We start from the raw sequence: 12081 nt of genomic DNA, 5'->3' as shown, positions 1-12081 counted from the left end.
CACGCGCCACCACACCCGGCTAGTTTTTATATTTTTAGTAGAGACGGTGTTTCACTATGTTGGCCAGGCTGCTCTCAAACCCCTGACCTCAGGTGATGCACCTGCCTTGGCCTCCCAAAGAGATGGGATTACAGGCATGAGCCACTGCACCTGGCCTGTTCTGTATCTTGACTGTAGTGGCAGACACACAAACCTGCACGTGATAAAGCTGTATAGAAATAGATAACACACACATGTGCACACACACACAGAAATGAACATAAGCAAAACTGGGGAAAGAAATCTGAACAAGATCAGTAGATTATATCAATGTCAGTGATCCTGGTTGTGGCAGTGTACTATAGTTTTGCTAGATGTTACCATTCAGGGAAACTGCGTAAAGGAAAACAGAATTTCTCTGTATTATTTCTTACAAGCGCAGGTGGATTAACTATCTCAATAAAATTTTCAGTTTTAAAAAAAGGAGTTCTGTCTGCCCTACATCCCCCTGCAGCAACTTGTCTTGCTGTCCTCTGGGAGGCTCCTCTTAAGCAGTTCTACATGCAGATGGAGGAAGGATCTCTATCCCCTGAAGCAGAAAAATATAAGCATATAGAGTAGTTGTTCAGATACTTCTGAGCCTTCTCTTCCTCATCAACTTTACTCTCAGTCTCACAAGACTGACACTGAATCACCCTTTAAAACATAAGGTCCTTCCCATAGCAAGGAAGGAGGATTAGCTGATCCACGAAGCAGGATTCTCTATCGCTTCCATCCTAAAGAGCAGACAATTGTTGCTAAGAAAAATTTGTGTGCTGATTATGGGTGCCAAGTTAAGAAAGTATTGACTAAGCATGGGTCTCAAGAAATAAAAAGCAAACACATGTACAAAACCCCAAAATAGCTATCAAATAGGCTTAATGAAGTCTGAATGGTTTTTGCTGAAAACCAACAATTGCTTCCCTTTCATCATGAAAGTATGGACATGACCCTAATTAATCAACTAGCTAATTATATTTATCAATTCCAACCACTCTAGACCTGTGACATACATGATCTGTTTCTCCACTTCTTCCTGGCAGTGGGTGCACAGAAGTGATGCATGGGGGCCACTATTTCCTGCCAAGGAGTTAAGTAAACCTAGTTTAGTGCTATCTTGAATGCCCCAGGCTCTGTGACACTTGAAATTCTAATTAGCGCAGAAAAGGGCTAAGTTAAAACAGCTTGTACTCCCTCAAGGATACCCACTCTCAGGGCCATACAGCCTAATGAGGTCTGTGAAATTCAAGATCCAGAAGAGAAATCCCTGTCTGGAGCAACAGCTGTACCCAGGCTGACAAAAGGATTTGGAGGTTAAATTAGTCCCTCCCAATAAAAGGCAGAGTACCCGCAAAGGGTACAGGATGGAAACCCCACCTGAGTCTGGTCCAATCAGTTGTCATGTGACCTAGAATTGACGAAGACTACCTGACCCTCTGCTCTGGGTTGTGGAGATATCAAAGCAGGAGGGGTTAAAGCAAGAAAGAACTTGTAACAATGTAGTAGAGCAGGTGGGCAGTGAACATCTCTGAAGGGCACTTCCTCCTTGCCCCAGTAGGAAATGCAGTCAAGCTGGGGGCAAAGGAAGAGACCCAGCGACTCCTCGAAGAGCCCCACAAAGGAAAAGAGGGGCTCCTTTGCTGCTACTCTGCAGTCGGGGCAGGCTGAATGTTTGCTGAACACATTTGAAAAACGAAGAGAGAAGATAATGGTCCTAATGAATGTGCAGGAGACAATAGCAACTCCAGTGGGAGGATTATAAGCTCATTATGGTTTAATATGATGATTGATCATCTCTGCCTGCCAGCATTATCCTAAGAATAGTGATGAAGGTCGGAGAGGCCCATGCCTGTCAGAGCTCAAGCTCAAGTCACCAGAAGATAGAAAATATACTTGTACATTACTCCTTTTTTCATTGTAAAATTCACACAAGTGGCCCCACACCCTAACTTTTTCCATAAACTGTCCTCCATGCCCCCAGCCTGCCTCACTGCTCTACGATTTCTCAGCCCTGGATTGTTCTTCCACAGATCTGTTCATCAACTCTGGCTTCTGACCCTCTTCTTAGTGACCCCACCCCATTCCCACCCCTTGAGAAAGTGACCACAGCTTCCACTATGGCAAGGGTTTAGGAAGGTCCGAAGGGCTCTTCAGTGGGTATTGGCAGGCACTCGGTTTAGGTGGAAGGCCCGGGACACCTCCCGATAGGCATTTCGAAGCAGGACATAAGGGAAACAGGACTCCAGCATGTCCAGGGTCAGGAAGGATGACTCCTCCACCACCTGGAAGAGATGGGGCCAAGAGATGAGAACCTCAGGTAGGGCATTTGTCTGTGATACCCTGTTCCTCTTTGCATAGTTCCCAGGCCCTCTGAGGCCCTGAGGTTACAAATGAACAGGGTACCAAATCACACCCCCCTCTTCCTCCCTCACTTCGTTTGGCTCCAGGAAGGCAATGTGGCATATTCAGCTCCATTATCATTGACCCTGACCCCCTCATCAGGACTATGTGAAGGGCACAGAAGCAGAAGGCAGGAAAGAACCACTTTCCTAGTGGCAGCAAAACTCATTCTCTCCAAGTCTGGATGCTAAATCACATGTGGATGGGCAGCACACAGATGCAGGTAAAGATGTATAAAAGTGCTAATTACAAAGCTTTGCAGCGAGAGGAACAAACACCACTGCAGGCCACGGAAGAGGGGCCTGGAATTCACACGGGTCCTCTTGTGTTGGGCCTCAGTCTCCTCCCTCTCTCAGTACGGTGCTTGGGGAACAGTAAGGATGCTGCATAAAGGAGCAGGCATGATTAATTAGTTTAATTAGAAGCCCGCATGCTGTGGTAATCCCAGCAGCCCCCACAGCCAAGCAGGAAGATAGATCAAGATGCCTGGGTAAGAATGACAGTGGGGGTGAGGGTGAAGAGGGGAGGTGGGTGGACAGGGCATGTTCATGAAGAGCAGCATAGCCTAGTGTTGGACTGGAGGGTCCCCATCCCTGAGGAAGGGACAGGGTGTATTTCCTTCAGTGCCTTCCTTATCCAAGAGGTAATGAGACTAAAAACACACTCTGGAGAGGTGTCCCATATCCTCTGGCAATTCACACAGATGGGTTCTCCACAATATATCTGGTACTCCAAGTCCTGAAAATTCACTAAGGAAAGAGAATCTACCATATCTACTCTAACGTGTTTCTCTCTCTGAAGTCCTTTCAAGTTTTAAAATGTGTAAGATTTTCCTGTTCTCAAACACATGCACACACAACAGCTGCAAAAGAGCAGAAACTGCAGGCTGAAGGAAGGGAAATCTGCTGGTAAAACTGTAGCCCTGATGACAGGTTAAATATCAAAGAATTTCTTGCTAGGCAAGACTTTCAGACACTCAGCCGGGAAAGAGATGAGCTGTCTTCTCCAAGGTGCTACCCTCAGGTACAGGGAAATGAATAATGACTTCAAGTGAATCCACTGGCCCAAGACTTTCTATTCTCCATGAAGCACAAGAAAATAACAGGGCTCCCAAGTAACAGAAGTTTACGGGAGTGGAAACAGCCCTAGAGTGATGACCAAGAAACTTGGGTTCTAGTCCCAAATCTGCCATCTATTTTAGGGGAGACCTTGACTGTCATCTTTCCCTCCCTATTCCTCAGTTTGCTCATCTATGACTTATAAGTACTGGACTAATTGCCAGGATCTGGCCTGGTTCTGGCATCTAGGATTCCATGATTCTATAAGAGCCGTGTCTTTCCCCAGGAAACCTGTACCAGGAACAGACTGGCAACACTGAGGCATGGCCCAGGCTTGACAGCCAAAACAGACCCTGGGGACAGAAGTGCTGGCCAGAATTTGAGGCTACATGAGTAGCCTCTCAACTCAGAATACAGCTCCTTCGCCTTCAGTCATTTCTAGTTTCTCAATGGAAACATTTGCATTTAAATTGCTTTGCAGCAACTAGTCCCTCTAGTTTCCCCCTCCAACAAAAAGTGCCGGATCCTAGCTCTGTTCCTGTCACTCTGTTGGCCTCATTGGAAGGCCACAGGGGCAAACACTTCCCACATTTTGAGGTGTTGGAAGGGGTCTAAGCAGAAGGAGGTAAGAATACAGGGGGGTAATACAGAATCACCTCCAGCCTGACAGGGGTGAAAACTACCTGAGGAAGTGAAGAGTCATGCCAAAATCATCCAGAACCTAAAATGAGCAGCAGACAGTGGGAACTAACATTTGCTCAGCATCTACTACGTACTAGGGACTTTCACACATATCTTATGAATTCTAACCACTCTACCACAAGGATTATTACCCACTTTTATGGACAGAGAGCTGAAGTCTCAGAAGGACTCATTGCCTTGCCAAGGCCAAGCTGCTGCTCTATGTATTGTGCCCCACAGAGCCCACCACCACGGGCACTGCCCTCACTCTGCCCTCATCTACCTCCTCTGCCCTCCTGCCTCACCACACACATCCCACACAAACACATCCACCCCCATGTCCATTCTCCTCTCTATCATAATCCTTAACCAGCCCAGCCTAGGCCTTTTTCTAGCTGGAGAAACTAAGGCATAAATACCACTCAGTGCCTGTGTATTTCAAGGAGACCTGGAGGAGTCCCAGGAATCCCTGGCCCCTAGCATTTCTGGGCCTGGGACAAGAATACAGATGGAGGTCCACATATCATATGACTAATTAAATCAAGCTAATTAACTAGTATATTCTAGCTTTCAACCTTCACAATGCTCCTTTGTAGTCTTATGGAAGCCCAGGTTTGAATTAAGAATTTTTGGACTCCTCCAAGTTCTGCACCAGAACAGGGTGAAGGGAAAAAACAAGCTTCCAGCCCAGTCCCTCTTCTCCTCCCACCCTCAGTTAGAGGGGTTTTGTGTGTACTTGTAGACTTCCTTATCTGCATATCTAAACTCCAGCCATATGTCCCTTGGGCACTAGAGATACATCCACCAGTAGGACGGTCCGCCTCAGTAGGAAGAAGTTTAACACAGGCCCTACAAGTGGGCTGAAGCTGCTTAGCAAAGTATTCTGGGGCCCCAGATACCTCTCGTATGGGCCTCAAGGTGGCGTACAGGCTCTACCCCTTCCCTTTGGCCAGAGGAGGGCCCCAGAATACTCTACTAGAGGAGGGCCCAAGGAGGGCCTTTCAAACACTGGGCCCAGGGCAAGAGCCCTTCCTGTCCATATCTAAGTGCATTACTAACATGGAGAATCAGAGCAAAAGAGTGAGTAAGAGTGTTGAAAAGGGAAACAGGGTCACGAGGAAAAAAACTTTCAAAGTTAACTGAGTCAGAGTTCCCAAAACTTTCTCCCAGAGTAGAGAGAAGCCCACAGCTTGGGAAGCAAGAAGAGACAGCAGGAACTGCCTGATTCACGGCCCACCAGGCTCCCTGCCTTACAGCTTTTTAGCTAAAATCCTTTCCCTGCTCTGAGCTCCCACCCCTCAACCTCTGAGTTCAGCTCTGTGTTATCCAGCACTCTTTTCATAGTACTCTTAAAGACAAGAAAGGCAGTGGTAGAAAATTGTCCAGTGAAACCAAACTTGTACTGGACAGGTAATTACCAAAAAGGGGCATGGCCGCCGTACCGGGTCAGACTCAGGAACATTGCAGGACACGGGCCCAGCCAGCTTAGGGGCCAGGAAGGCCCTGTCTTGCAGAAGTCCTTGAAGACTCTACTCTGGCATTATAGGACAAGTTTAGAATGTTAACCAGAATGTGAGAACTAGACTCAGAGGGTTATGCAGAATTAAGTCCTTCGTTAATGCTTTTGGGTGACGACAAGGGCAAGGATGCAAAGACCCTGAAGAGGAGTCTCCCTCTGGCCCTTCCACTCCCTGTTCTCAGACCAGCTGAAATAAGATACATACCAAGCGCATGAGCAGAGAAATGGATTCGCGATTTCTGGTTTTAAGCTTGTCAGTCTCCTGGCCCAGCTGCAAGAGGCTGACAGAGGCCACCTGTAAGGGAATTTGTAAAGCAGATTTTTATAGAGGTCAGTATCAAACAGCCTCAGGCTGCAGGAAGTTAAGAAAAGATCAAGGAGGAGAGTTAAGAAGTGCTAGAATATTCCTGAAGACTCAGGGTGAAAAAGTGGCAAATCTCCTAGGTTTCAGAGATACATGCTGCCTGTAAGCCAGCCTGGATCTCATGGACCTCCCAGTACAGACAACAGGTTGCCAGGAGTGCTAGGGCGAGAGATTGCAAGGGGTAAGGAAACAACGTAGAGCAAAGGCAGGTGATGTATGTCAGGAGATTAACCTATCTCTTCCTAGGCAGCCTCCAGACACCACTGTCATCAGGCTGTTTACAACTGACTCCCCATCTGACTAGAGGCAGTGTTGAGCCTCTGATTTAGACACAGCGCTCATGGTACTCTCCAGTCAACTCCCAAATGGCTGTCATCTCCATCATCCCCAAACCCCCAGCGGGTCAAAGAAGAAACATGATTCATTGTATCACAGGCCCAGGTGACCTGCATTTAGCAAACAAAGAGGATAAAAGGGAAGGCAAGGGCAGGGGGATTCCCTTCTCACCCCTTCTCAGAGATCTGGTGTGAATCCTCTTTGCATTTAAGATGCTCAGAGCCAGGTCTATCTGGTTGGGTGCCTCAGCTTAAATAGAGACACTCTAACCAAGCTTATGATCCCTGACATGCACTTCTCAGGATGAGGGTATAATTCCTGAGAGAACAATATGATCTGCTGTGGCCATTGTAAGAACCAGACAGAGGCCCTGGTTCTTACAATGGGGCCATACTTTGCAAGAAATAAGCTCTCTGTTACTGAGAATGCTCAAGCAGGCAGAGGGGAATGGACCATGTATCAGAAGTATATGAACAAAATTCCTCCATGGAGGATGCAGAATGGAAAATTCTAGGGCCTATTCTATTCTGAGTTTTCCCAGAGGTAAAACTAAGATCCATGGTGAGAGTTACAGGGAGTCAAATTTTGGCTAAAATTTTTAACATTTTTTTCAAAGAAACTGGATATGACCTACAGTGGAATCTGCTGCCTAATTTTAAGTTCCAGGCCCTAGAAATCTAGACCATTGGTTCTAGTGAGATCCCCAGACAAGCACCATCAAGATTACCTGGGAACAGAAATGCATATTATTCAACCCCACCCTAATCTACTAAATTAGAAACTCTCCAGGTGATTCTGATATACATTAAAGTTTGAAAAGTAGTCATTGACCATTTGTCCGTACAGACTTAGAAAGGGCCTTAGAGATTATAAGACTCAGTGACTCTACAACTTTAATGCGCATTTGATCTCCCAGAGGCCTTATTAAAAACACAGAGGCCTAGACTCACCCTACAATATTCTAACTCAGTAGGTCTGGTGTAAAGATCAGGAATCTGTATTTTAACAAGCTCCCCAGGATATTCTGATGCACACCAAGGTGCATGCATTCAGTTTAATCTGAATTCAGGGGTTCAGTTTAATCTTCCTGTTTTATTTATGAAAAAACCGAGGCCCCAAAAGCTTGGCACTTCAGAGGTCACACAACTACTTAATGGCAGATCCAAAACTAGAACTCAGATTTCCTGACTCTTTGTCCAATGATCTTTCCAAATATTCAAGCAGAGGCTGAAACACCAGCTGTTAGGAAATTTAGAAGAAACCCTTGCCTTTCATATAGTAGATTCTCATTCTTTACTGAATGAATTAGAAGGGAAGTTAGACTCAAAAGCCCGTTCAACGATAATTGTCTACAGATTTAAGTCAAACCAGTTCCAGCCCTTTGCAGTCTTCCCTTCTTTATAACCTAGACCCACTCACCACCAGAAATTCCTTGAGGTGAGTTTCAATGTTCTTGTTGTACAGTGTGAAGAGGGCAGCAGACACCTGGATGATGGCTTTGGTCAAGCAATGAATATTGTTGTTGTAACCTAGGTTATTATTTATACAGATGGAGAGAAACAAAAGGAAATGACAAAGTAAGTCACTCCAGGATGACCCAAACTGGTAATTTCTCATGTTATCAGGCTAAGCCACCAGTATTTGACACCAAAAGGATGAGAAGGCATTTTGGGATTAGAGGCATGATATTCCTATGAAATCTTATTGAAATCTAATTATGCATAGTTCATTCTCTCATTCTCAAGTGTGGTGTTCTGTTTTGTTTTGTTTCGTTTTGTTTTTAAGGGTAGGGGGTGTGTTTTTTTCCTTTTTTTTAAAGACAGGATCTTGGCCAGGCGCAGTGGCTCACACCTGTAATCCCGGCACTTTGGGAGGCCGAGGCGGGTGGATCTCCTGAGGTCGGGAGTTCGAGACCAGCCTGACCAACACGGAGAAACCCCGTCTCTACTAAAAATACAAAATTAGCCTGGCATAGTGTCGCATGTCTGTAATCCCAGCTGCTTGGGAAGCTGAGGCAAGAGAATTGCTGGAACCTGGGAGGCAGAGATTGCAGTGAGCCGAGATCGCGCCATTGCACTCCAGCCTGGGCAACAAGAGCAAAAACTCCGTCTCGGGTGGAAAAAAAAAGGGTCTTGCTCTGTCATCATGCTGGAGTGCAGTGGTGCAATCATGGGTCACTGCATCCTTGACCTCTTGGGTTCAAGCCATCCTCTTACCTCAGCCTCCCAGGTAGCTGGGACTACAGGCCACCATGCCTGGCTAGTTTATTTATTTTTGTAGAGACAGGGTTTCATCACATTGCCTAGGCTGGTCTTGAACTCATGGGCTCAAGTGATCTACCCACCTCACCTTGGCCTCCCAAAGTGCTAGGATTATAGGCGTGAGCCACCGTGCCCAGCCTTCAAGTGCTTTTTGAAATAGAACTTTACACCCAAGTCAGAAACCTATATTTTCCAGTGTCTCTGTCTCCTCTCTCTATCCCAGGACACTAACTTGAATAGCACTGGTCTCTCAAACCTACCCCTTACTTACCATCCTTCTCAATGCTATAAAAGGAAGAAGGGTCAGTGGCAAGGAATGGGAGGGAAACTGCCAGAAAGATCAAGAGCAGGCAGGCCACCTTATATTCCTCCTCAGGAGATGAAGTATCTGGTGAGAGGGAAAAAGGAAAAGAGGAAAAATGAATAAGGTCAGTAAACAGGAGTTATCTGTTACAGGGGTCCTACTTCACAGAATTGCTGTGAGGATCACACGAGAAAATATCTATGAAAGCACTTTATAAAGCCCTATGGGCAAGTTATTACTTAATTTTCCTGAAGAAACAGGACTAGCATCCACCTACAGTGAGCGGCCTGAGTCCAGTCCTGGAGGCCTCCCTGGTGACAGGGCAGAACTTTCAGCCAAGGGCTCTGCTGATGTACAATGCAACCCTAGGATGCCTGTCCACTGCCTGATGGAGTGGAGAGGCAGGAAGAAGAGGAAAGATTCTCGCCCACCTTGAGAGAAGAAGAAGGGTAAGTCTGGCCATTTTGAAAGGCCTTAATCCTAGCCCCTTGGTTCATCCTGTTCTGAGTGTGTATAGGTATGAATGCAATCAGAGGAAATGTGTAATGGAAAATATAAGTGTCAAGTGTGACATGGGAAGAAATTAACAGCGTCAAGTTGATTATGTGGAGGGAGAAAGCACAAAATCACTATGGGGAACTTGGGTGCTATACCACACAACTCACTATTTTGTATTGTTCTCTCATTGTTTCATTTGCATTAATCTTATTTTCCCAACCAGATAGTAAATGCCTTTGAGCACTTGCTGAGCACCAAGCAGACTCTCACTTAGTGCTTTTTAGCTGATTGGTAGATCAACTAGTTGAAACCTGAGGATAAATCTAAATTGACTATGTAAGTATTTTCTGAAGGTTAGGGTCCTTCCTTCGCTCTCAGCTTATATCCTCTGAATATATAATCTCAAATAAAGCCTTCTTTGACACTGACATTTTTCCAACCAAAATAAGGCCCAAGCCCTCCTTTCCCAAATCATGCCCCCTTTCCCCAATCTTACCAGCTTTCAGATTAGCAATGGCAGCCACCAAGGCTGGGTCAATGTCACAGCCCACACCTGCAGCAGATGCCAGCTCAAAGATACTCAGGGTCACCTGGAGAGAAGAAAACAGCATTCTGAAGAGGATTCGCAGGACATAACAGCTTGACAGAGGAATGCGTAGCCAGGACTTCTTAATCACAGGTTTGATTTTTTTAAAAGATACTTTTATATATACGTAGAGAAAGAGAGAGAGAGTCTCACTATGTTGTCCAGGCTGGTCTCAAACTCCTGGGCTCAAGAAATCCTCCTGCCTGAGCCTCCCAAAGTGCTAGGATTACAGGCATGAGCCACAATGCCTAGCTAATCACAGATTTTAAACTTTCTGGTTTATTATAATCTTTTCTATATATTCCCTTCATAGCTCTCCCTATCCTACAGGGGCGAAAAAAAAAAACCTTTAGGACACCCCATAGTACAAATTTACTTTTTCAACTTCATTTTCCTAAATACTTCCTTCATTCGGTGCCGTCAGGATAATTTATTCACTGTCCCCAAACTACAACTTCCTCTCCCATACTCTGATTCAGGTGCTTCCCTCTTTCAAGGGTCCTTTTCTCTCCTCTATTTTTATATATATGTTACATCCATCCCTTAGATCTCATCTTCTCTGTCAAGCCCTACCTGATTACTTCAGCCCAAACCCAGCTCTTCCCTCCTTAACGTCGGTACCACTGACTTAGCATTGATCACACACAGCATCTGGTGTTAGTTATCTTTTTAGATAGAATGCAAGACTCATCTCCTTATCTCCCCAAATAGATAGTTTTTTAAAACCTCATGGCATAGTGAAGGAAGAAAAAAGCTTTGGAGTGAGAGAGATCTGGGTTCAAGTCCTAGCAACACCACTTATTAAGTGTGTGACCTTGACTAAAAGTTACTTAACCTCTTTGATCCCTCGTTTTCCCATCTATAAAACTGGCATAACATTTACCTTACATAGTTGTTGTGAAGATTAAATTAGACCACACGTGTAAAGCATCGACCCAAGTGACTAACAGAGGAAATGTGATGCCTTTCCATCCTCTTCCTTTATCTTAAAGCCAGGAGTTTTGCATTTCTCTTTATCTTCTCTAGTGTTTAACATAATGCTGAGCACATAGAAGGCATTCAATAAAGATTGATTGATTGATACCCGAATCTCTCATTGTACTTACAGTCAGGTTCCCAGGACACAGCCCCAAGCCCCTACTCCCATACTAAGTCTCTAGACCTCTTTTTAGATGTAAAAAAAAATGTTTTCTGAAAGAACAAGGATAATTGTTTTAATACTGGACAACTAACTATCTCATGCAAGTAATTCCACAGACTGGCCAGAGGGATGGCTCATGAAGGTGGACGGATCACTTGAGTCCAGGAGTTGGAGAAAAGCCTGGCCAACCTGGTGAAACCCTGTCTTTACTAAAAATACAAAAATTCGCCAGGTGTGGTGGCATGAACCTGTAGTTCCAGGAGGAACTTGGGAGGCTGATGCATGAGAATTGCCTGAACCAGGAGGTAGAGGTTGCAGTGAGCTGAGATCCCACCACTGCACTCCAGCCTGGGCAACACAGCGAGACTCTGTCTCAAGAAAAAAAAAAGAATCCCACAGACATAACAACATACACACACTTTGCCTGTGGTACTGACACAGAAGCCAAATCTTTGCCACCTTCTGTTCTGCCCTTATTTAAATCCCCTACTGCCTAAATGACCATTTGTGGAACCATGGCCTCGGAGATAAGGAACCTGGTTCATGAGGTTTTCTGGGGGAAGAAAGGGATGGTTGAAGGGATTTTATTTTTTCTTCTTCTAATCTTCTTGCTCCTCTGAGGCAGTAACAGCATCTCTGATGGACAGGCCATCCTCCCTCTCTGCCCCTACCTGCTTATTTTCACAGGCAGGCAGAGCCTAAAGATTGGAACTACCCAGGAGATATCAGCTAGACAAGCTCCTGACAGCCTAGAGCATTTGGACCAACATCAGCAGCTGCCAGAAATCCAGGCTCAGCTTAAAATCAAAGATCTTTCAAGAGGGGCAGCTCTCCCAGTGAAACACTGCCCCCATAGTCACTTGCCCCTCATGATTTTGGGACGATATAGGGGGAAATTTCACAATTCTTTCGGTC

General features: G+C 45.4%; 1 protein-coding gene across 2 annotated transcripts in view; it reads right to left on the bottom strand.

The window, feature by feature from the left end:
• Nucleotides 1–1769: 1769 nt before the first annotated feature.
• The window catches only part of NCKAP1L (NCK associated protein 1 like), a 48955-nt gene continuing 38643 nt past the window's right edge, over nucleotides 1770–12081 (bottom strand). For both annotated transcript variants that reach the window (XM_015151899.3, XM_077954448.1), the window contains 5 exons: nucleotides 9936–10029; nucleotides 8909–9025; nucleotides 7796–7905; nucleotides 5882–5971; nucleotides 1770–2300 (listed from right to left, as the gene is read on the bottom strand). In XM_015151899.3, coding sequence (XP_015007385.1) covers nucleotides 2169–2300; nucleotides 5882–5971; nucleotides 7796–7905; nucleotides 8909–9025; nucleotides 9936–10029 — 543 coding nt within the window. In that variant the 3' untranslated portion in view covers nucleotides 1770–2168. The remainder of the gene's footprint in view (nucleotides 2301–5881; nucleotides 5972–7795; nucleotides 7906–8908; nucleotides 9026–9935; nucleotides 10030–12081) is intronic.

The sequence above is a fragment of the Macaca mulatta genome, chromosome 11, assembly GCF_049350105.2.
Source record: "Macaca mulatta isolate MMU2019108-1 chromosome 11, T2T-MMU8v2.0, whole genome shotgun sequence".
In the NCBI taxonomy this organism is placed as follows: domain Eukaryota; kingdom Metazoa; phylum Chordata; class Mammalia; order Primates; family Cercopithecidae; genus Macaca; species Macaca mulatta.
This window is presented reverse-complemented; position numbering and strand designations above follow the sequence as displayed.